Source organism: Anomaloglossus baeobatrachus, chromosome 4 (genome assembly GCF_048569485.1).
Source record: "Anomaloglossus baeobatrachus isolate aAnoBae1 chromosome 4, aAnoBae1.hap1, whole genome shotgun sequence".
Taxonomy (NCBI): domain Eukaryota; kingdom Metazoa; phylum Chordata; class Amphibia; order Anura; family Aromobatidae; genus Anomaloglossus; species Anomaloglossus baeobatrachus.
In genome coordinates, this window is record NC_134356.1 from 480,714,073 (window position 1) to 480,740,656 (window position 26,584).

The window sequence follows — 26,584 nt, forward strand, 5'->3', positions numbered from 1 at the left end:
ACTGTGTAGTTTGGTGCAGACAATTGCAGAAAACAAAAACCACCGGATTTCTGCAACGTGTGAACACTGTCTTATAGACACAAAAAAGCCACATGATATATAGTGAAGCTTATATAAATATTAGAACGTTCTGGCTGCTATGAATGAACATTTACTGAACACCCCTTACTGCGAAATGGGTGTGGCTTGGGACGTGGTCAAAGCTTGTCGCGGCACACTGCGCCCGCCACATACTTTGTCCCTCTTTCTCTTCTTCAAAAGTTGGGCGTTATGCAAGTAGTTCTCTAATTAATATAAAAAAAATACACTAAGCAGCCCAGTAAGTGACATCACAGGAATCAGAATCTGTCTCTCATTATGCTGCACTCAGATTAGGCGGCAAAAACTTGGTGACATACCCCCTTTAACCCTAAATGTTCCACTATTTTGGGACATAGCTATGAGAATTTACATCTATTAAGCCACCAAAGGTCAGGCACTAACAACTGGTGTAATGAAAGAACCAACCAATGAAAGTTGGCCAGCCCTTATTACAAAAACTTTTTGTGGAGCGGAAGTCAGCTTTGTACAATAAATTAAATATCTGCAAACCATTTATTCACAGTTTCTTCGAGTTAAACATCTTATATATTTTCAGTTTTCCTATGGGATTACTCCATTACATGAAGGCTATAAACCGCTGAGGCATTCTTTAGAATATCTGTCTGGAGAGCTTTAACCAATAACATCCACTGTTTATTAGGGAATCTGATGTGACAGACCAGTAAGCTTTTGATAAGAGTGATATTTCCTATTCTGATTTCGGTTAAGGTACCGTCACACTAAGCAACTTACCAGCGATCCCAACAACGATAGGGATCGCTGGTAAGTTGCTAGGAGGTTGCTGGTGAGCTGTCACACTGCGACGCTCCAGCGATCCCACCAGCAACCTGACCTGGCAGGGATCGCTGGAGCGTGGCTACACAAGTTGCTGGTGAGCTCACCAGCAACCAGTGACAAGCCCCCAGCGCAGCGTGGAAGATGCTGCGCTTGGTAACTAAGGTAAATATCGGGTAACCAACCCGATATTTACCTTGGTTACCACCGCACGCAGCTACACGTGCAGAGAGCAGGGAGCAGCGCACACTGAGCGCTGGCTCCTTGCTCTCCTAGTTACAGCACACATCGGGTTAATTACCCGATGTATGCTGCAGCTAAATGTGCACAGAGCAGGGAGCAGCGCACAATGCTTAGCGCTGGCTCCTTGCTCTCCTAGTTACAGCACACATCGGGTTAATTAACCCGATGTGTGCTGCAGCTACATGTGCACAGAGCAGGAGCCGGCACTGACAGTGAGAGCGGAGGAGGCTGGTAACCAATGTAAATATCGGGTAACCAAGGACAGGGCTTCTTGGTTACCCGATGTTTACATTGGTTACCAGCCTCCGCAGAAGCCGGCTCCTGCTGCCTGCACATTTAGTTGTTGCTGTCTCGCTGTCACACACAGCGATCTGTGCTTCACAGCAGGACAGCAACAACTAAAAAATGGCCCAGGACATTCAGCAACAACCAACGACCTCACAGCAGGGGCCAGGTTGTTGCTGGATGTCACACACAGCAACATCGCTAGCAACGTCACAAAAGTTGTTCGTTAGCAGCGATGTTGTTAGCGATGTTGCTTAGTGTGACGGGGCCTTTAGGCGATATGTAGTCACAAAGACTTTGTAAACCATTGAATATACCAATGGCTGCACATATATACAGATGATCTCCATATTTTATGACTAAGGGCTTGTATGCTAGAAACAAGTCAGAATAAAAAACAGTTTCTGACAGAATTGCCATGGACATTTCTTTAAGGCCTTGTGCGCACACTGCATTTTTACCCGCGGTTTTGCTGCAGAAATTCCTTGAGAAATGTTTGTAATCTTTCTGCAGACATTTCCCAGCAAAACCTATGGGGAAAAAAATAGCTGTGCGCACTGCGTTTTTTTCTCAAGAAAATTCTTTCTGCAGAATTTCTTGAGAAAATTTCTTGAGAAAATGTGCATGTCACTTCTTTTCCACAGGTACCTGCGATATACCCCCGGTATTTCACTCCATTCACTGTAATGTAATCGCGAAATACCGCAGGTATACCGCAGGTAGCAAATGATGTGCGGTATACCCCCGGTATAGCTGCGATTTACCTGCAGTAATGTTCATCACTGCCTGCGTCTTGCAGGGAAGTGATGTCATTATGACAGGAAGAGGAAGCGGAGCAGAGTAAACACACACGTCACACTCCCTGGACGCCGCACGGAAGCACTTCCGTGTGACCTCAGTCGGGTGCACGTGCAGTCTGTGTCCCGCTCCAGCCCCGCGGCTGCCTGCACTGCAGTGTGTCAGTGTCTGCCCGCAGTATCAGCAGCTTCTCACACTGCAGTGCTGGCAGCCACGAGGATGACGAGCGCTGCTGTCAGGTTAGATGAGATCATTACCTGCTGTGACTATCTCCTGCTCTGCTGACGTCAGTGCTGTCACTGCCTTCTATGCCCGTCTCACGATACTGCTGACAACGCGGCGGGCATAGAAGTCAGTGACAGTGCTGACGTCAGCAGAGCAGGAGATCGTCACAGCAAGTAATGATCTCATCTAACCTCCTGACAGCAGCGCTAGTCATCCCCTGCAGTGACCTGGGCTGACCTATTGATGTTAGCTCAAGTCACTGCATTGCACTCCCAGCCAATATGGAACATTCTGTTCTTCATTGACTGGGACAGTGACTATGGTATGGATCGCCGTGGGACCCCCTTAGTGGATTACGCCAGACCTAGAATTGATTGTTCTTTTCAATAAATTGGTGAAAGAGGCAATGTTTCGGGGAGTGTTTTTTCAAACAAAACTTTTTTTGTTGTCCATTTTTTATTTCTTACTGACTGGGTTGGTGATGTCAGGTATCTGATAAACGCGTGACATCACTAACCCCTGGGCCTGATGCCAGGTGACATTACACATTTGGTATTAACCCCAAATATTACCCAGTTTGCCACCGCACCAGGGCATGGGATGAGCTGGGGCGAAGCGCCAGGATTGGCACATCTAATGGATGCGCCACTTCTGGGGCGGCTGTGGCCTGCTATTTTTAGGCTGGGGAGTGTCCAATAACGGTGGACCTCCCTAGTTTGAGAATACCAGACCACAGCTGTCCGCTTTACCTTGGCTGGTGATCCAATTTGGGGGGGACCCCACGTTTTTTGTTTTAAATTATTTATTTAATGTAAAATAACAGAGTGGGGTACCCTCTGTTTTGGATTACCAGCCAAGGTAAAGCTGCCAGCTGTGGTCTGCAGGCTGCAGCCGTCTGCTTTACCCTAGCTGGCTACAAAAGATAGGGGGACCCCACGTCGGGTTTTTTTTTAAAATTTTTTATTTTTTGGCTAAATACAAGGCTAAGCAGCCTTTAGTGCCACATGAAAGTCACTAAAGGCTGCCAGCTTAGAATATGCAGAAAGGTGGGACATTATATAGGTCTTTCTCATCTATTATCTATCTATCCATCCATCTTTCCCTCTATCAATTATCTGTCTGTCTATCGATTATTTATTATCTATATTATTTATTGCAGTTACAGCATAAAAAATTGCAGGGACCAACCTGCGGAAAAACCGCGGCAAAAACGCATGCGTTTTTCCCGCGGTTTTGGTGCGTTTTTTTATCGCAAGTGCGGTAATCTTCAATTCCCAGAAGTTTCTCAAGAAATTTTCCTAAGAAAAATCACTTTTCTAGTGCGCACATAGCCTTAAAATGATGGCATAAAGCTTGTGGATTTTTTAATTCCTATGCGGATCCATTTTTCTCTTCTGCGACCACCACATTGCTAGCCAGGTAGGCTGCAGATGCTTATTTATAATTGATGGCACTAAAGGAGCTATATCATTATGTATACCAGTGGGTACCATATGATTTGCAAGCTAAATTATTAAATCTAATTATTTCCCAATATTACCATCTAATCAAACCAACTATCCCAATGTTCTTGTTATTAACCAATGTGTTAGCAATGCATATCTGCATATCTGAGGAGTGAGCTTTAAGGAGAGACAAGTGTAATAGGGTCTAAGGCCCCTTTCACACATACGTTTTTTGCAGTCAGTCACAATGTCGAATTTACAAAAAAACGGATTTTGCGACTGATGCCGCTGGATCCGTTTTTTTCTCATCGACTTGTATTAGCGATGGATGGCATACATTGTTCAATGGATCCGTTGAAAATTGTTTGTCCGGTGGACGGAGATGACGGCCAAAGTAACATTTTTTGTCATTGTCGAAAAATCAGAGAGCGACGGATCAGTTGCCGTCCGTTGTTTGGTAGAATGGAAGTCTATGGGTGCAGGATACGTCGTAATCCGTCAAATGACGGAATCTGGCGACTGATTCAATTTTTTAAACTGCGCATGCTCCAATTTATTATCAGCCCCCAGCTAGTCGGATCCGTCGAAAAACGAATCCATCGCATCAGTTTGTCAACAATCTGCTACGGATCCATTGAGCCAACAGATTGTGACTGATAAAAAAAAAAACTGATGTGTGAAAGTGGCCTTAACTGCATAGCACCAGTAGTACTGAAGGGAGAGCGCTTACCTGGCAGGGATCGGGACCCACAACCAAAGAGAATCGCTCAATTTCGCGGCTGCAGCCCCTCGGATAGTAAAAAAAAAATCAGGAGACAGGAATTGAGGGGTTAAAATCCGAGCTGTCAATGGATGTGAAGGCAGAGCGGATTTTAACTGTTCAATTCTTGTCTACTGAATTTAAGGATATCTGAGTTATATATGCTCCTGGTTTCTCAAAAGCCCTCAGACATCAACCACCGGTCACTTAAGCCCCCAAATTATGTAAATAGAAGATAAAAATGACAAAACATCAAATTACCCAATCACATAGGAAATGTGGATTATATAATGTATTCTGAAACAAAGGCTCAGAAGTCTGGAATGTATCAAACTTACCTGACAAGCAGGCACTGCTGACTCTCGGCCATAGACAGGGAAAGTGCCTCTATCTGCCGCTTTGCCTACAATAATAGAATACAAAGAATTACTTCAATCTGAATCTGTATAATTCACCATGAGAAGGTTGAGCAAAGCAATAAAATATATTTTAGAAACATGATTGAGGTAAGCGGTCTTTGATTAATTTTACTAGCTAATTGTACCATTAATGTCCACAGCGCTTAATTGGCAAATTTTAAAGCAGCTAAATGCAGACAGTACCCAAGATGGAAAACAGAAAATCATTTTTAGCAATAATTGACAAAACATTAAAGCATGATTTCCGCATGACCTGGAAAACATTTTGTACACCTAGCCACTCGGATTTCGGTCTCCGGCTATGTGCACATGGAGTCTGTCAGTGTTTGGAGCAGAAACTCAAAGCTTTAGAGGAGATGAGATTTGGAGAGTTTTTGCTCATTTTCTGCTCCAAACATTCAAACTCAGCATGCACATAGCATTAAAGTGGTTTTCTAATATCAGAAAACCCCTCTCCTCAACCTGCAGGTTGTTCTTTATACTGTATATTCCTGTTTTCCACTTACGGTTCTTGAGGTCAGCATAGAGTCTACCAGTGTCTGCAGTGATGACATCACGCTACCTGTGCTGCAGATAGTGAGCTCAGCAGCTACTGCAGTCAATTCGTGCAGAGGCACTGATTGGTTGTGGGGCTGACCGTGTGACATCAGTGCTGCAGACAATTACAGACACCGGAAAAAACGTAAAAAAAAAAAAAAAAAAAAAAAAAAAAAGAACAATTTAAGATAAACTGCAGCCAGGGAAAAATAATAATAATAATTATAATAATTAATAATATTTTTATTCATTTATATAGCGCTATTAATTCCACAGCGCTTTACATACATTGGCAACACTGTCCCCATTGGGGCTTACAATCTAAATTCCCTATCTGTATGTCTTTGGAGTGTGGGAGGAAACCGGAGAACCCGGAGGAAACCCAGACAAACACGGGGAGAACATACAAACTCCTTGCAGATGGTGTCCTTGGTGGGATTTGAACCCAGGACTCCAGCGCTGCAAGACTGCTGTGCTAACCAAAATGAAAAACACTATAAATGTTAGATTGTAATAACCAAAAAGAGAACAAAGCAAATAGATAAAATACAATTTTTATTTAGTTACATTTAAAAGCAAGGTTTAAACATCCCTGACGAAGACTCTAATGGCTGAAACACGTGTAGGGACGGGCACCAGCACCAGCAGGAGGAGATGCCACTAGGTAAATCATAATTCTTTTGTTTACTGACATTATCTTTTGTATGATCGTCTACTTCTTTGGCGTTTATACATTACTGTTCAATGTCTGCTCTATTACAATTGGGGTTCTACATTCACACGTGTTTAATGACATTAACGTCTTAAGGTACCATCACACTAAGCAACATCGCTGCTGAGGCACAACTTGCTAGCGATGTTGCTGTGTGTGATATCCAGCAACAACCTGGCCCTGCTGTGAGGTCGCTGGTTGTTGCTGAATGTCCTGGACCATTTTTTAGTTGTTGCTCTCCCGCTGTGAAGCACAGATCGCTGTGTGTGACAGCGACAGAGCAACAACTAAATGTGCAGTGAGCAGGGAGCCGGCTTCTGCAGGCGCTGGTAACCACAGTAAACATCGGGTAACCAAGAAGCCCTTTCCTTGGTTACCCGATATTTACCTTCGTTACCAGCGTCCGCCGCTCTCACGCTGTCAGTGCCGTCTCCCTGCTCCCTGCACACATAGCCAGACTACACATCGGGTAATTAACCCGATGTGTACTGTGGCTATGTGTGCAGGGAGCAGGAGCCGGCACTGGCAGTGTGAGAGCGGCGGACGCTGGTAACGAAGGTAAATATCGGGTAACCAAGGGAAGGGCTTCTTGGTTACCTGATGTTTACCGTGGTTACCAGCATCCGCAGAAGCCGGCTCCCTGCTGCCTACACACGTAGCAGAGTACACATCGGGTAATTAACCCGATGTGTACTGTGGCTAGGTGTGCAGGGAGCCAGCGCTAAGCGGTGTGCGCTGGTAACCAAGGTAAATATCGTGTTGGTTACCCAATATTTACCTTAGTTACCAAGCGCAGCATCGCTTCCACGTGTAGCGACGAGCGATCCCTGCCAGGTCAGGTTGCTGGTGGGATCGCTGGAGCGTCGCTTAGTGTGACATCTCACCAGCGACCTCCTAGCAACTTACCAGAGATCCCTATCAGGTTGTATCGTTGTTGGGATCACTGGTAAGTTGTTTAGTGTGACTAGGCCTTTAGTGTACAGTATTCTTTTAGTAGTGCCATCCATTTGCCCCTGTACAATTGTATCTCTTTTCGCTCCCTCCTGCTGTTCCTTGTTGGTGCCTACTTGTCACTTTGTTTAAACCTTGCTTTTAAATGTAACTAAATAAAAATTGTATTTTATCTGGCTATTTGGTTATTTCTATGCACTTTTCTGCACATAGCCTGGGCTGATTGCCCTCTTTATCACCATGCTTGGGGTTTATCATTTGAATTCCAATATTTAGTTATGACTTCCCCGTTGTATTGGCATTTTTTGTTAAATGTTAGATTGAGTAAATTAACCTAATGAACTAGCTACCATTGAACCTTTTTTTTTTTTATTATATGTAGCAGATTTTTTTTTTTTTTTTTTTTTTTAGAAACTCCACTTAACTACAGAATAGCCTTAGGTAGGTTGATGCCAATCAATTCACAATGCTCAGGAAAAATGGCAAGATTTTTTTTTTTAATCAATAAAATATATCAAATTAAACAGAACTGGTCATGCACAAAAAAAACCTCAAAATCCTTTTAACCTGCAGATATGAGAGCGTTTTGACGCCGTGTAGCCACAGCAAAGAGCCCTGCTGTAGGGAGGAAATTATCTTTATGCCTCCCTGCAGCCTTGGGCTTTCAGTCAACTCTCCGTGCACAATGAGTGTCAGCTATAAGCATGTCACGTTACTAAGAGCCATCTCAGGCTCACGACACACAGAGTAGTGACAAACCATTGCGCCCCTATGACCGTAAGCCCAAGGCTGCCGGGAAGAATAAAGATCATTTCCTCTCCGAAGCCAATCTTAGTCCGGTGGCTGCATGACGTCAGAACACTAGTAAGCTGCAGAGTAATAGTGTTTTTTAACATGATTGGTTCATTTTAAGAACTTTATTTAAACAATCCTTTTTGGGGATAAAGTAGAATGCATATTTTAATTACATTATTTATACAAGCTTTTATTAGCTGAGAAATGTGAAATTAGAAAAAATTTGTATAGCAATGCAGACTAAACAAAAACTTGCTATTATGGCTACCTGGACCAGTAGCCATCACTAAGATTAACAATACATTGTACAAATCAGTCCTCACTAGTTGGAGCACTCACATCTTTGCCATTGTAGTAAGAATACACAACATTCCGATCATGCGGGAAAACAAACCCCCGACTTTGCAGAATGACTAAGTAGCATGAATCACACAGCTCACTTTCACCAGTGTCAGCATTTCTTTGCACACAGAATGATGGGAAACAGCATTAGCCAAAGTATGGCAGAAACCAAAAAGATTTCAGAACAGATACTTCTACTGTGATTACTCTGTGGATTAGATTTGGATGAACGTTCTAGAGGTTTTCCAATCATGAGCTGTTTGGTTGTTATATCACTTACCATTATACACTTATTAAGAATGATATGCTGCACCTCCAAGTCACATGTGACCACCCATTCCGGGGGACATCATATCCACGTGCCCACAGTAACTGTCTGCTGTGTGTGAAGTGGTTAGTTCCACTAAAAGCAGTCACATGAGAAGGAGATGACAAAGCTGTTTACATGTGGTTGTAATGTCCCAGAGCAGTGGCACAGAGCCAGATCGGGCACATGATGGATACCACTGGGCCATGGTAGGTCTCAGAGCCTTCAGTTTGAGGAGACAAATAGCACTGTCAGATATATGGGCATATGCACACCAAACTCTCCACCACAGCATATGTTATGGTGAAAGAAAGATCGGGAATGCTGAATTTCTCACTGGAAATATGTTGATATCAGGGGAGTCAAGCGTGTATGGGTGAGGGTCTGGAAGAATAGCTCGAAGGTGCTTGTTCCCCCTTATAATAAATGGAGTAACAGATTGGATGCCCGACCACTGCTCCATTTATTCTCTGTAAGGATCCTGGAAAAAGCAGAATGCCGTGCTCCATAAGGAATAAATAGAGTTGAGATGTGCATGTGCACTGCAGCTACGTTCTGACAGAAGGAAAAAAAAAAGTCATTTAGTTTGGTGACCAGTGTTGGCAAATACAGCTGCCTTTTTTTGAAAAAAATGTTTTGTCATTTTGCTTGTAGTCTAGGGACTTAATGGGGACCCTTGACGTGGGTTGCGAGCAAGAGTATTTTGGCCAAAATATCAACTAATACCTTATTGAATGTATTTTACTGCTTTTTCTTCTATGCAGGATGCAGCCAGGTCCATCCATTGCTATGATTAAGAGTGTTGTATACGAGGGGCTACTGATAAGTCTTTGGGTTTACCCAGAAAGAAACGAGATAGGATGATGATACTTTACATTTATTCCACATACTCTCCACTGATTTCAACACACTTCTTACATCAGTATTCAAAGTTCTGTAAGCCTAGCAAAAAGAAGGATTTTGGTTGTGCCTCAAACCAGGCATCAGTAGCAGCCCTGGCATCAGAAATGGTGTGAAATTTGTTACCCTTGAGGCGTTTCTTCAGGTTTGGAAACAGGTGATAGTCGAAGGGAGCTAGATCTGGTGAATAAGGTGGATGGTCAACCAGCTGGAAGCCCAACTCTGCCAGTTTTGCCGTGGTCGCTTGTGCAGTGTGAGCGGAGCCGTTGTCTTGCAGGAACAAGATTTCTTTGGACAGCTTGCCGCACCTTTTGGCCTTCAGAGTTGCCTTCAATTGGTCCAAAAGTTCAATGTAATACCTTCCATTGATGGTGGAACCCTTTTGAAGGTAGTCCACTAGTAGCACACCCTTATCTCAGAACACAGACTCCATCACCTTAGTGGCGGATATTTGCACCTTGAACTTCGTTGGACGAGGAGAATCACTGTGCCTCCACTCTTTTGACTGCTGCTTGTTTCAGGGTCATAAAAATAAATTCAGGTTTCATCCATAGTGACCAGTTGATCTAGGAAGTTCTTATCGGTCCGGAAACGCTTACAAATGGACCGGAAAGTTTACACGTTTTAAGTTTTCAAGTTTCAAGTTTTCGCATGCTTCTCTTATCTGTTAAAGATTTGGGGATCCACTTTACATATAGCTTCCTCATGTCCAAATTGTCATGGATAATGACATACAAGTTCACAGGAAATCCCCATGATATCTGCTATTGCTTTAGCTGAAATTCGTTGATTCTCCAGTATGAGGTTGTGCACAGCATCGATGATCTCCGGAACAACAACAACTCTCGGTCGTCCAGAACATTCCTCCTCATTGCTGCTGAACTGACCCATTTAAAATTGACAACCCAGTTCTTAACTGTATAATATGAAGGGCATTGATCCTCTTTTCTCTTGGTGTCAGAGACATTGCTCTCTCTTGGATCTCTTCATACCTTTCCAACCGCACTTTTAGTGTCTCCCACTCAACCTCTTCATCCCACCCTCTCTCTGTTGGTGTCCCTCAAGGCTCTATCCTGGGACCCTTACTCTTTTCCATCTATATATTTGGTCTGGGACAACTCAAAGTCCCATGGCTTTCAGTACCACCTATATGCTGAGGACACTCAGATCTATCTTGCTGGACCAGGTCTCATGTCTCTGATGTCCATAATCCCAGATTGAGCTTTAGGAAGTGAGAGGAAAAGGAGGACAATATGGCCGATAAACAATGTGGCCAAAACTGAACTCATATTTCCTCCATCTCACTTACACTCCCTAACTGATCTATCTATTACAATAAACAACATCACGCTCTCCCCAGAACCTAAAGTTTGGTGCCTCGGAGAGACCTTCGACTCTGCCTTGTCGTTCATACTACACATCCAATCCCTCACCATCTCTTGTCGTCTTCAACTCAAAAATATTTCCAGAATCCGTCCTTTCTTCAATTTTCAATCTATAAAAATGCTAGTGCATGCCCTCATAATCTACCACCTCGATTACTGCAACATTCTCCTCTATGGCCTCCCTGTTAACACTCTCGCACCTCTCCAGTCCATCCTTAATTCTGCTGCCAAACTGATCCACCTCTCTCCTCAATACCACCCTGCTTCTCCTCTCTGCAAATCCCTCCATTGGCTCCCTATTCTCCACCGTATCCAATTCAAACTACTAACACTGACCTACAAAGCCATCCATAATCTGTCTCCTCCATATATCTCCGAACTAATCTCCCGCTACACTCCAACACATAATCTACGGTCATCCTAAGATCTCCTTCTCTCCTCCTCTTTCATTCGCTCCTCATGCAACCGCCTCTAAGACTTCTCCCGAGCATCCATTCTTCGGGAACTCGCTGTCTCAACACGTCAGACTATCTGCTACACTTGCAAGCTTCAAAACGGAACTTGAAGACTCATATGTTCAGAGATGTCTATCCAGTCTCCAATGACCCCACTGCTTCACCACCACCACAGCTACTGCCTCTCCACCGTGCCAGAACTGCCGCCTGACCAACACCCCACCTACTGTCTCCTTCCCAAAATCCTATAGAATGTAAGCCGGCAAGGGCAGGGCCCTCTCCCCTCTGTACCAGTCTGTCTATTGTAATTTGTATATGTATTCTGAATGTAACCCCTTCTCATGTACAGCAGCATGGAATCAATAGTGTTTTATAAATAAAAAATAATAATAAATTGATCCCCCACTGTCTGCGACATATCACCATGAATATCCTTAGCGGACTTTCCTTGCAGAAACAAGAATTTTATCACTCCTCTGCTCTCAGTTGCTGTGAATATCGCATTAGACTCCGCCATTTTGTTTTCCCGCGTGCGTAGAACACTGTTGCGATAAGCAACAAACACAAAATTTTGAAAACATATATTAGACACATAAGGCTTTCAAGTGATGTAATATTCGTTACCATAGAAGCAAAAAAGATCACAAAGCCAATCAGCAGCCCCTCGTACACTTGAAACATGTAAGCTTCGCTTGTCTCTTTATTTCCGATGTAAGTGAAATCTAAAGTGCAAATATCCTGATAAAGTAAAAAAGATTTTTATGCCAATGCTGGACTATGTTGCTTTTGCAATTGTTTTAAAAACACCCAATCCAGGGTCAAGTCTGTGCAGAATTTCTTACGGTAGCCAGATGGTAAGTCGCTATTGAACCTTCTCTGTTTTGTGAACTTACATGGGTGTCACTAATAGGCTGAAAGCCATACTCTGCACAACACTATATCTGGGTGACTGCCGCCCTGTACAAGCCTTATCCATGTGCAATTGTAATACCAGGCAAGCACCCACACCATGAGTAATAGGTTGTGAGTGGTTATTTTATCAGTACTTTGCCCGTGTTGCCAATGGCTTTATCAAGTTGTCACCTATGCTATGGATAGATAAAGGGATTATCCGGTGAAAACAAGTTAACAACCAACTTTTTTTTTTTCCATCTGTGCATTCAATTTTCCATAACCATTTCAATTTTTCATTGCAGGGATAATTTATTGATTAGCGCTTATTAATTTTTGGGAAGACGGGAACAGAAAAAAAAGTAATTGCGCCATGTGTGTTTTTATGCTGTGTACCGTGAAGTAAAAACAACAAGATACATTTACTCTTCGGGTCGGTATGAATGCAGTAAACCCATACACGTACAGATTTTTCTTGGAGGGAGTAGGGGGGTTTAAGAAGGCTTAAAGAGGACCTTTCACCAGTTTGTTAATGTTAAACTGGCCACAGCATAGAATAGTGGCTACAGAACGGAGTAAAATGTAGTTTTTATTTTTTTCCCTCTCTGTTGTGGAGAGATTAGCTTGTAAAGTTTAGGTTATAATTTATTTTAGGTGCAACTGGGCGTTACCAGTGATATGTCTCTGTATTTGTGTACTTCTTCCTCTGCATGAAATTGACAAATCCTAAGTAGAAAGCGTCATGCAGAGGGGAAAAGAACACGCATGCCTCGACACTGATCTCTGCAGCTAAGGCCTGTTTCACATGTTAGTGAAAAACAGACGTTTTTCACTGACGTGTAAAGAATGCATATGACCCTCCGAATGCCGTGATTCACGGCACACGTGGGTTGTCGATGTGCAATCAGTTATCCGTGCTCCGTGATTGCACATGGAGATAACTCACCTGTCCCCGCTCGTGCTGTACGTGGTGCTGAATTCCTTGGCTTTGCTGTGTTTCCACCTCCACTGCAGCTACTTCCGGGTCGGCTGTGGCTGCATACATGAATATGTATGAGAATAAGCAGCCGGCTGTGAAGCAACAGCATGCAGAGGCCGGAGACAAGCAGCACTGGAGTAGGTGAATTAAAAATGCTTTTTATTTTCAATGTCCGTGTTTTTCTGGTATGCGTTTCCCAGATCAAACCTTAGTGTGGTCAGTGGAATATCAGTGATGCCAGAAAAAACAGACATGTCTCCATGCGGCAATCACGGACACGCCACACGGAGACACAGTCAGTGAAAAATCACTGATGTGTGCGCAGACCCATTGATTATAATGCATATTTTAGTGATTCTGGTACGTATAAAAACTAGCATACATACCAGAATCACTGACATCTGAAACAGGCATAGGCTATGTGCGCACAGTGCGTTTTTCGCGGCGTTTTTGCGCATTTTTCGGGTGCGTTTTTGGCCTTAAAACTGCAGGACTTTGCTTCCCCAGCAAAGTCTATGAGTTTTCATTTTTGCTGTCCGCACACATCTGTTTTTTTACCTGCGTTTTTGAGTTAAAAAAAAAAATGGACATGTCAGTTCTTTCCTGCGTTTTTCTGCGTTTTCCCCTCTTGCAATGCATTGGAAAAACGCAGAGATCAAAAACGCAGCAAAACGCAGCCAAAAACGCACCAAATCGCGGCAACAACGCATGCGTTTGATGCGTTTTTTCGACGCAGGTGCGTTTTTGTGCGTTTTTAGCGGCCAAAAACGCAGCGTCAAAAAGACGCAGTGTGCGAACCTAGCCTTAATATGTAGAGCTACAACTGAGATCTGTATCATGACAAATACTTACAGACCTCATCTTGCAGTGCTATCCGCTCTCAACCTTCCCCGACCCCGACTAAAGGCCACGTCTCACTAAGCAACATCGCTGCTGAGGCACGACGCTGGTAACCAATGTAAATATCGGGTAACCAAGAAGCCCTTTCCTTGGTTACCCGATATTTACCTTCGTTACTGGCGTCCGCCGCTCTCACGCTGTCAGTGCCGGCTCCCTGCACACATAGCCAGACTACACATCGGGTAATTAACCCGATGTGTACTCTGGCTAGGAGTGCAGGGAGCCAGCGCTAAGCGGTGTGCGCTGGTAACCAAGGTAAATATCGGGTTGGTTAGCCGATATTTACCTTAGTTACCAAGCGCAGCATCGCTTCCACGTGTCGCTGAGGGCTGGTCACTGGTGAGATCTGCCTGTTTGACAGCTCACCAGCAACCCGTGTAGCAACGCTCCTGCGATCCCTGCCAGGTCAGGTTGCTGGTGGGATCACTGGAGCGTCGCTTAGTGTGATGGTACCTTAACCGTGAGAGAAGATCTTTAACTGTCTGTACTACTCAGTATATATATTAACTCCAGATCAGCAAATAAGATGGTGAGTTCTATTTTCCCCTGAGCATTGCTGCCCGCTTTTGATTGGATAACCTCATGAAGGGGAAAAACTATACACCCACAGAGAAAAATCTCCGTTAACGTCCAGTTGAACTATAACCCGAGCTAATATCTCCACAACAGAGAGGAGAAAATAAATAATAAAAAATATGTATTATTCAGCTCTGAAGCAAATATTTCATGATGTGGCCAGTTTAAAGGGAACCAACCTGCAGAAATGTCATGTATAAAGTAAAGCCAGTGCCAGACTGGTGCTAGGATGCTGAATCCAATCATAACCTTAGAGAGATTGTATGATTGATTGCAGAAAATTGTATAATCAAAGTTCCAGAAATGCAATGATTGCTGGAGTGGCTTGTACATCAGGGCGGGACTATTTGGGTCAGGTCTTGAGTTATTATTCCGCCCCTGTATGCTTGCCTGTCCTTTCTCTTCCCCATTACATTTATGTATCTAGAAGAATTTCAGGAACTCTTCACTAGGATGTTGTCGCAGTCAGTGGCTGAGCATAACACCATCTCTGGTGCCATCTTATTGAAGACGCTATCCCCCTGCTTTGGACGTGTCTGATGCTCGTGCCGAGGACAGCGTCTTCAATAAGGTGCAGTCAGAGATTGCGCTATGCGCAGGCGTTGACTTCAATGCCATCTTAGTGAAGAGTTTCTGAAATACTTCCAGATGTTACTGCGTGTGCCAGACCTTAGATGTAATAGTGGTGATGGGGAGAGAAAGACCAGGCAAGCATACAGGTGCGGAATAATAACGCCAGACCTGACCCACAGTCTTGCCCTGATGCAAATGTCAGTCAAACAATTTGTGTATTTCTGGAACTTTGATTACACATTTTTCTTTTTCAGCAATCAAGCATCCAATCTCTAAACTGAAGGTATGACTGGATTCAGCATCCTAGCACCAGTATGGCACTGGCTTTAGTTTATACATGAAAATTCAGCTGGTAAAAGGTCCTAACTTTGATCTATAGCTGGTGTACCAACTGCAGTGATATTAAATAGGTTTTTATATTTTTAAGCTGAATGCCATTCAAAAATAATAACAGGCTTAGGCTGCAGTCTTACACCGAATACAATCGGCACTACCAGGAGAACATTAGGATGAATAGGAATCTGGCAAGTTGTAAGAAAAAGCGAAAATGTAACTTTTAAAAAATATCTATAGCTATACAGTGAGGGAAATAAGTATTTAATCCCTTGTCGATTTTGTAAGTTTTCCCACTGACAAAGACCTGAACAGTCTATAATTTTAAAGGTAGGTAAAATTTAACAGTGAGAGATAGAATATCCAAAAATAAAGTCCAGAAAATCACATTGAATAAATTAAATTTGCATTTTGCAGAGAGAAATTAGTATTTGATCCCTCTAGCAAACAAGACTTAATACTTGGTGGCAAAACCCTTGTTGGCAAGCACAGCAATCAGACATTTTTGTAGTTGATGATCAGCTTTCAGCACATGTCAGGAGGAATTTGGTCTACTCCTCTTTGCAGATCTTTTCTAAATCATTAAGATTTTGAGGCTGTCGCTTGGCAACTCAGAGCTTCAGCTCCCTCCATAGGTTTTCTATGAGATTAAGGTCTCCAGACTGGCTAGGTCACTCCATGACCTTAATGTGCTTCTTTTTAACCAACTCCTTCGTTGCATTGACTGCATGTTTTGGGTCATTGTCGTGCTGGAAGACCAAACCACGACCCATTTTTAATGTACTGGCGAAGGGAAAGAGGTTGTCATTCACGATTTTATGGTACATGGCTCCATCCATTGTCCCACTGATGCGGTAAAGTAGTCCTGTGCCCTTAGCAGAGAAACACCCCCAAAACAATGTTTCCACCTCCATGCTTGACAGTGGGGATTCTGTTCTTTGGGTCATAGGCAGCATTTCTCTTCCTCCAAATGCAGCGAGTTGAGTTAACGCCAAAGAGCTCAATTTTTGTCTCATCTGACCACAGGACTTTCTCCCAATCACTCTCAGAATCATCCAGGTGTTCATTGGCAAACTTCAGATGGGCCGGCTGCACATGTGCCTTCTTGAGCAGTGGGACTTTGCGGGCACTGCAGAATTTTAAGACATTAAAGGAGTAATGTGTTACCAATGAATTTCTTGGTAACAGTGGTCCCAGCTGCCTTGAGATCATTAACAAGTTCCCCCCCCCCCATGCAGTTTTAGGCTGATCTTTCACCTGCCTCATGATCCTGGATACCCCATGAGGTGAGATTTTGCATGGAGCCCCAGATCGATGTCGATTGACACTCATTTTGTATTTCTTCTAATTTCTTACTATTGTAATAACAGTTGTCTCCTTCTCACCCAGCGTCTTATAGTTTTGTAGCCCATTCCAGCCTTGTGCAGGTCTATGATCTTGTCCCTGACATCCTTAGATAGCTCTTTGGTCATGCCCATGTTGTAGTGCAGGGGTCTCAAACTCGGCTGGGTGTATGGGCCGCACAGAGGAAAAAAAATAATTTGGGGGGCCGCATTCTTTGCAGGACAAAGTGACATTTTTATTGGTACCATATATAATATATATTTTATTTTCTTTACACACCTTTGGATCACTGATTTTGAACATTTTCACTTGTTCATTATAGCAAACGTGCAATTTCTTTGTTTAAATTTTTTTTTTTTTTTTTTACATATTATCCCTTTCTTGTAACTAATAGTCTTACAATTAGCGCTATATAGAAATTTTGACCAACATCTTTTAGTAATGTTCCCCGTATTGTTGTAACGTGCCCATCCTTGTCCCCTTGTATTATTGTACCCCATCCTAGTCCCCATCCCACAGTAATGTGCTCATCCTAGTCCCCATCCCACAGTAATGTTCCCCATCCTTGTCCCCATTTTGTTGTAATGTGCCTCATCCTTGTCCCCATGTTATAGTAATGTGTCCATCCTTGTCCCCCATCTTATAGTAATGTTCCCTATTCTTGTCCCCTTGTAGCAATGTCCCCATCCTATAGCACTGTCCCCATCCTTTAGTAATATGCAAACCTTGTCCCCACCATTATCCCTATTCTATAGTAATGTTTCCCATCCTTGTCCCCTTGTAGTAATGTCCCTATCCTACAGTAATGTGCCCACCTTGTCCCCATCCTGTAGTAATGTGCCCATCCTATAGTACTGTGCCCATCCTAGTCCCCATCCTATAGTACTGTGCCCACCTTGTCCCCATCCTATAGTAATGTCTCCAATCTATAGTGATGTGTCCATCCTTGTCCCCCATCTTATAGTAATGTTCCCCATCCTTGTCCCCTTGTAGCAATGTCCCCATCCTATAGTACTGTCCCCATTCTATAGTAATGTGCCCATCCTTTAGTAATGTGCCATCCTTGTCCCCACCCTATAGTAATGTCCCCAGCATTATCCCTATTCTATAGTAATGTTTCCCATCCTTGTCCCCTTGTAGTAATGTCCTTATCCTACAGTAATGTGCCCACCTTGTCCCCATCCTGTAGTAATGTGCCCATCCTATAGTACTGTGCCCATCATAGTCCCCATCCTATAGTATTGTGCCCACCTTGTCCCCATCCTATAGTATTGTGCCCATCCTAGTCCCTATCCTATAGTAATGACCCCATACTATAGTAATAATGTCTCCATCCAATAGTATTGTGCCCATCCTTGTAATGTCCCAATCCTATAGTAATGTCCCCAGCCTTATCCCCATCTCATAGTAATGTGCGCACTTTTTCCCCATCCTGTAGTAATGGGTCAGCACTCAGCAGCTCCCCTCACCTTCCACAGACGCCGGAGTGAAGCTGAGGGGAGCGGTCTCCAGCCCCAGATCCACAGTGATTGGAGAGATCGGTCACAAGGCAGGTCTCTCCAATCAGAGCTGGGGGCGGGTGAAACTGAGGTCACCCAGCTCCAGCCAATGATCAGGGCTAAAGCTGCACTGATCTTGGCTGGATTTCAATGTTTCAGTGATTTTCAATGGCTGAAACATTAGTGGCTGTGATTGGCTGACGAACGCCGCTCAGCCAATCACAGCCTCTGTAAGTCTGGGGAGGAGACACCACCCCTCCTGAGGTCCCCTCCTCCCCGAATCTAAGGTATTTGCAGCGATCGCAGCCACCGGGGCCGCGATTTCGCCATGACGTACTGGGTACGTCATGGGTCCTTAAGTACGAGGGAGCCATAACGTACCCAGTACGTCATAGGTCGCTAAGGGGTTAACGTCCAACAGAGACACACACACACACACACACACACACACACACACACACCATTCTTCTCACCTGTCCCGCGCTCCCTCACCTCTGCTTCATGCGGCCCCTCAGGCTAGTGTCCCTGTTCACTATCGCGGCAAGGGCAGTATCACTGTCAGTGATTTATGTCAGATAATTGTATTGCCGACGCGAGAGCACAGCGCCTGCAGAACATTCATCTGACAAAGTGCAGACAGTGGCTGTGGCCCCTGCACCTGCCGCGATAGTGAACAGGGGCACGGGCCTGGGGGCCGCATGAACTAGTCTGAGGGGCCGCATGCGGCCGCGTGTTTGAGACCCCTGTTGTAGAGGTTAGAGTCTGACTGAGTGTGAACAGGAGTCTTTTATGCAGGTGACAATTTAAGACAGCTGTCTGTAATGCAAGTAAAAAGGTGATTAGGAGCGTCTAAGGGGGCTGTAGGAGCCAGAAGGCTTAACAGTTGCTAAAGATCAAATACTTATTTCTCTCTGCAAAATGCAAATAAATTTATATAATTTATACAATGTAATTTACTGCATTTTATTTTGGATATTCTCACACTGTTAAAATTAACCTACCCTTAAAATTAGAGAGACTGTTCATGTCTTTGTCAGGGGGCAAACTTACAAAATGAGCAAGGGATCAAATAATTATTTCCCTCACTTTATGTATGTATGTATCAATATTATATACTTCCTTACGCATCCTGCAGATAAGCAGAGTTTCTGGTCATAAGACCACACCGATAACTCAATTGCCTGGTCAGAAACATAAGCGTGTGCATGAGTAATTTATAAGCCCAGTAAGGTCCATACAGTGCTTTATGATCTAAACATTTCAAGTCAATTGGGGTCTCAGAACCCGAACTACAACTGATCTGCGTATTAGAGGGTAAAAACGTTAGTAAAAGATTAGGGGGTAAAAATGTTAGTACAAGATACATTCTAGTTTTTTTTTCAGCAACATAAAAATAAATAAATAAATAATATTTATTCACTTAATGTCATTAATTCCACAGTGCAAAGACTCAGGGTGCAGGCATTGCTGTAATGTCTGGAGAGACATATGACCCTGGCTGCTGAATTTAGGACAGATTAGAGAGGAGACATTAATAGAGAGTTTCAGTAGTCTAGAAGAGAATGATTAAGTGACAAAGGTAAGAAAAGGTCAAGTTCTTGTGTTGATTTTGAGGTGCAGGTGACATGTGATTTATCCTATCTAGGGAGTGAAAGAAACATCTAAGTCAAATACAGCCCCAAGGCAGCGGGCAGGATGCTTGGCCACTATGATAGAATAACCCATGGAAATGATGATACTCCGTTTATGTAGGTTAGCAGAGGGAAGATACACAAGTTGTTTAGTTTTTGGAAATATTCAGTTTAAGATAGAGGGAAAAACGATGTTAGAGATCGTGGACAATCACTGGTATTTTGAAGAAGATATGGAGAATTGTGTGTCATCAGCATAAAAATGGTACTGGAAACCAAATATGATGAAGCCATATTGATGGTATATATAGAGAAAAAGGGCGACGAATAATCATTTACAGACTATTGCTCTTGGTTGCACATCTCCTGCTTACCAGGTGAATGAGCATCTTGCTCTTTCATCAGATGATTGATAGCCTGTTTACACTGGCAGACGATCAGTAAACGAGCATTCCTAGGAAGGCATTTTCCCAAACCAGCCAGTGTAAATGCACCCTCACATGTAAAACATACATTTACCATGTATAATGCAAAAGATGGTGATAAAGCAAGAATAAGTCAGAAAGGTGAAACCAAAGCAACATGTTCAGAGTCAATGACTGCTCAATAGATAAAAGAAGATCTGGAGATCTTACTGATAAATGCTAAGACAACACAGATAAGACAAGTTGTGGAGAAAGATTCAGAATTTCCATGTAAACAATAGATGAACTGATTTTTGAAGATAGATCAAAGGGTCCTGCACAGCAGGAGGTTATCTTATCTTAAGCTTCCATACCAGAGGCAGGAGACCCATATAGTATATACAGACCACTTGGCATAAAAATATTGTACTGCCAAGTAAAAGTTCACAATCTTTGTCCAGTTTAATAATGTGCATGAATGAATGACCAGTGAAAATGTGCTGTTAATTGAATTTTTTATGGGGACCTAAAATCATCAATTGTTGGTAGAATATCCCCATAGAAACTGAATTTACTTATCAGCAAAGGAGATAGGAGGAAAAGCTGGGTTCACACTAAGGGGTGCTTCACACACAGCGAGCTCGCTGCCGAGATCGCTGCTGAGTCACGCTTTTTGTGACGCAGCAGTGACCTCATTAGCGATCTCGCTGTGTGTGACACTGAGCAGCGATCTGGCCCCTGCTGCGAGATCGCTGCTCGTTACACACAGCCCTGGTTCGTTTTCTTCAAAGCCGCTCTCCTGCTGTGACACACAGATCGCTGTGTGTGACAGCAAGAGAGCGACAAATGAAGCGAGCAGGGAGCAGGAGCCGGCGTCTGACAGCTGAGGTAAGCTTGTAACCAAGATAAACATCGGGTAACCAAGGTGGTTACCCGATATTTACCTTAGTTACCAGCCTCTGCAGCTCTCACGCTGCCTGTGCTGCCGGCTCCCTGCTCTCTGCACATGTACCTGCAGTACACATCGGGTTAATTAACCCGATGTGTACAGCAGCTAGGAGAGCAAGGAGCCAGCGCTAAGCAGTGTGCGCGGCTCCCTGCTCTCTGCACATGTAGCTGCATTACACATCGGGTTAATTAACCCGATGTGTACTGTAGCTATGGTAGGAGAGCAAGGAGCCAGCGCTCAGTGTGCGCGGCTCCCTGCTCCCTGCACACACAGCTGTGCTCTGGTAACTAATGTAAACATCGGGTAACCATACCCGATGTTTACCTTAGTTACCAGTCTCCGCAGCTTCCAGACGGCGGCTCCGTGCAAGCGCAGCGTCGCTTGCACGTCGCTGCTGGCTGGGGGCTGTTCACTGGTCGCTGGTGAGATCTGCCTGTTTGACAGCTCACCAGCGACCATGTAGCGATGCAGCAGCGATCCTGACCAGGTCAGATCGCTGGTCGGATCGCTGCTGCATCGCTAAGTGTGAAGGTACCCTAAGCGACAGCGACGTCGCTGTTACGTCACCATTTTCTGTGACGTAACAGCGACCTTGTAAGTCGCTGTTATGATCGCTGCTTAGCTGTCAAACACAGCGACGCAGCAGCGATCATAACGTCGCTACATGTGCAGAGAGCAGGGAGCCGCGCTTAACGCTGGCTCCCTGCTCTCCTAGGTACAGTACACATCGGGTTAATTAACCCGATGTGTGCTGCAGCTACATGTCACAGTGCAGAGAGCAGGGAGCCGCGCACACTGCTTAGCGCTGGCTCCTTGCTCTCCTTGCTACAGTATACATCGGGTTAATTACCCGATGTGTACTGCAGCCACATGTGCACAGAGCAGGAGCCGGCACTGGCAGCAAGGGCGGAGGCTGGTAACGAAGGTAAATATCGGGTAACCAGGGAAAGGTCTTCCCTTGGTTACCCGATGTTTACCTTGGTTACAGCTTTCCGCAGCTGCCAGACGCCGGCTCCTGCTCCCTGCTCGCTTCATTTCGTCGCTCTCTCGCTGTCACACACAGCGATGTGTGTGTCACAGAGGGAGAGTGACGACCAAAAAATGAAGCTGGACATTCAGCAACGACCGGCGACCTCACAGCAGGGGCCAGGTCATTGCTGGATGTCACACACAGCGACAGCGACGGGACGTTGCTGCAACGTCACGGAAAATGGTGACGTAGCAGCGACGTCGTTGTCGCTGACACCAGCTTAAAAAGGGTACTTCACAGTTCACACACAGTGAGATCGCTACTGAGATCGCTGCTGAGTCACGTTTTTTGTGACCTCATTAGCGATCTCGCTGTGTGTGACACTGAGCAGCGATCTGGCCCCTGCTGTGAGATCGCTGCTCGTTACACACAGCCCTGGTTCATTTTTTTATTGTTGCTCTCCTGCTGATAAGCACACATCGCTGTGTGTGACAGCGAGAGAGCAACAATCCTGAATGTGAAGGGAGCAGGAGCCGGCGTCTGACAGCCTGCGGTAAGCTGTAACCAAGGTAAACATCGGGTAACCAAGGTGGTTACCAGATATTTACCTTCGTTACCAGCCTCCGCAGCTCTCATGCTGCCAGTGCCGGCTCCTGCTCCCTGCACACGCTAAGTTAAGCGGTGTGAGCTGGTAACTAAGGTAAACATCGGGTAACCATACCCGATGTTTACCTTAGTTACCAGTGTCCGCAGCTTCCAGACGCCGGCTCCGTGCAAGCGCAGCGTCGCTTGCACGTCGCTGCTGGCTGGGGGCTGGTCACCGGTCGCTGGTGAGATCTGCCTGTTTGACAGCTCACCAGCGACCATGTAGCGATGCAGCAGCGATCCTGACCAGGTCAGATCGCTGGTCAGATCGCTGCTGCATCGCTAAAGTATGAAGGTACCCTAAGGGTGGTGTCACACACAGCGACCACGACAAAGACGTCGCTGCTACGTCACCATTTTCTGTGAAGTAGCAGCGACGTCCCGTCGCTGTGTGTGACGTCCACCAACGACCTGGCCCCTGCTGTGAGGTCGCCGATCGTTGCTGAATGTCCTGCTTCATTTTCTGATCGTCACTCTCCCGCTGTGACGCACACATCGCTGTGTGTGACAGTGAGAGAGCGACGAAATGAAGCGACCAGGGAGCAGGAGTCTGGCAGTTGCGGTAAGCCTTTCCCTGGTTACCCGATATTTACCTTAGTTACCAGCTCTCGCTGCCAGTGCGCGGCTCCCTGCTCTCTGCACATGTAGCTGCAGTATACATCGGGTAATTAACCCGATGTGTACTGTAGCTAGGAGTGCAGGGAGCCAGCGCTAAGCAGTGTGCGCGGCTCCCTGCTCTCTGCACATGTAGCACAGCGACGCATGTCGTTATGATCGCTGCTGCATCTGCTGTGTTTGACAGCTAAGCAGTGATCATAACAGCGACTTACAAGGTCGCTGTTGCGTCACAGAAAATAGTGACGCAACAGCGACGTCGTTGTCGCTATGTGTGAACCCAGCTTAATGATCCGGGCAGCAATAGATATTAAAATACACATGATGGTTAATGTAATAATTGATTATAATAGAAGCGGCGGTCTGGGGGTTTACCCAGAGACCAATGCTTCTATTATAATCAACTCCAAGCCCACGTGGACTTAGAAAAGTAATGTTGCTTCCTGGTATCAGCTATGTTAGTGGAGGCCCCACCCCTTCTGGTCACATGGGCATGACGTCATCAGAGGTCCCGCTGTCCACTGGGATTTAGACGTCACCGTAAGTGAATGTTTAATGCATTTGCCATGTACAGCGCGTTGTGACATTTTCACACGCGCTATATAAAGAGGACAACAGGTACGAGTGGGTAGCGAATCCACTCGTGCCTGATAGCTGCACATGTCAGCTGTTCAAATCAGCTGAAAAGTGTGGGGATCGCTGCCAGCAGCCGGTGGGGATTAACTTGACATGCTCCACGTTATGTGTCATGAAGAGGTTAAACTTTGATTTTCAGTGATTATTTGGAATTCTGCCCACAATTGGTTGATGATTTTAGTTTCCATTGACCATTTATAGTATTAATATTTATGTTTAATACTCCATTAATTCTATGGTCCTCTACATGCAAAGAGAGCTTACACACATAATACACATATAAAACACAGTAAACAAAATACATTAAACAAACTAAACTGTGACACACTGGTACAAAAGGGAGAGGACCCCGCCCTCACCAACTTACAATATGCCAGCAAAAAAATAAATAAATAAATTTCTATCCGGTTTCATTAACAAAAAATTGCACTATTTATATTTTATATTTTCTGTGTTGCAATGTCTATTGTTGTCTGCAGAATTATTTAACTGAGAACTCGTCAGTGAGCACATTCAGATTTAATGATGGGAGAATATGAACTGATTTATGGCACGAATCTACATCAAACTTGAATGTACAGTGAAACTAAGAGACTTTCAAAACAATTACCGTATTTTTCGCTTTATAAGACGCACTTTTTTCCCCCCAAAATTGTGGGGAAAATAGGGGTGCGTCTTACAAAGTGAATGTAACTTACCGGGCAGTAATGCAGCGGTGGAGTGAGTCACAGGAGGCTAGTGCTGGTGCTGCCACTGGAGCAGAGGTGGCCGCCATGGATCCCCCCGGCAATCGGCTGCGGTGGCGGCCACCATGGATCTCGCGGCAATCGGCTGCGGAGGCGGCCGCCATGGATCCCCCGGCAATCGGCTGCGGTGGCGGCCGCCATGGATCCCCCGGCAATCGGCTGCGGTGGCGGCCGCCATGGATCCCCCGGCAATCGGCTGCGGTGGCGGCCGCCATGGATCCCCCGGCAATCGGCTGCGGTGGCGGCCGCCATGGATCCCGCGGCAATTGGCTACAGCAGCGGTCACCATAGCCGAAATCTTTATCTGCGCCGCCTCCAACGCGACTTCCGGAAAATGGCTGCGGAGGTGACGCAGGCGCAGATGGAGATCTCAGAGAAGCGAGATCTCCATCTGCGCATGTGCCGCCTTCCGTAGCCATTTTCCTGAAGTCTATCGCGTCGCAGGCTACGCAGGCGCAGATAGAGATCACGGCTCTCGAAGATCGCGATCTGCGCAGGCTCCATTTTAGATCTCTGCAGCAGGCGGAGACTATCATAAGAAAGAGGAGAGAGAGAAGAACGATTCTCCTCCTCCTCGCTAGGGCTGGATGCTGATTGGTGGAGACAACTTCTGCAGAGCTGCCTCCACCAATCAGTGATCTGAGCCTGACAAAGTGTTGTCAGTTGAACGAAGGGTCCTAATAGGTGAGAAAAAAAACACTGAAGGGGAACACAACCCCCATCATCAGCCTTCAGAATATACTGTATCAATCGGTGTATTCTGAAGGATGATGGGGGCTATAGTCATTTAGTGTAAACACTCCAGGGAGGGACTAATGTAGTGGCCAAAGTGTAAATATGACTACCACCCCCCTCATCTTTCAGAATACAGCCATGTATAATACAGTACATGGGTGTATTCCTAAGGATGAGGGGGGTGGTAGTCCCAGATCCCCATAAAAGTGCATCATGCAGGTCCCCCATAGCCGTGTCATCCACGGATTCCACATAACAGTGCATCATCCACAGGTCCCCATAATAGTGCATCATCCACAGATCCCCCACAGCAGTGTCATCCACAGGTCCCCCATAATAGTGCGTCATCCACAGGTCCCCCATAGCAGTGAGTTATCCACAGATCCCCCACAGCAGTGTCATCCACAGGTCCCCCATAATAGTGCATCATCCTCAGGTCCCCCATAACAGTGCGCCATCCACAGGTCCCCCATAACATTGCGCCATCCACAGGTCCCCCATAGCAGTGTCATCCACAGGTCCCCCATAGCAGTGCGTTATCCACAGGTCCCCCACAGAAGTGCATCATCCACAGATCCCCCCATGACAGACCCTCCTGTTGAGTCTAAATTGTTAAAATAATGTTTTTTTTAATTTTATTAAAATGTTTTAGCACACTATTTGGCTCAATTTTTTTTTTAAAGGGAACCTGTCATCAGAAATTTCGCCCAAAAGCTAAAAGAT

The 26,584-nt window shown here is 45.1% G+C and overlaps 1 protein-coding gene across 6 annotated transcripts in view; it reads right to left on the bottom strand.

Moving 5' to 3' along the window:
- TCF12 (transcription factor 12) overlaps nt 1-26,584 on the bottom strand; it is a 296,535-nt gene that overhangs the window by 109,577 nt on the left and 160,374 nt on the right. For all 6 annotated transcript variants that reach the window (XM_075345740.1, XM_075345737.1, XM_075345736.1 and 3 more), the window contains exon 6: nt 4,971-5,035. In XM_075345740.1, the coding sequence (XP_075201855.1) occupies nt 4,971-5,035 (65 nt within the window). The remainder of the gene's footprint in view (nt 1-4,970; nt 5,036-26,584) is intronic.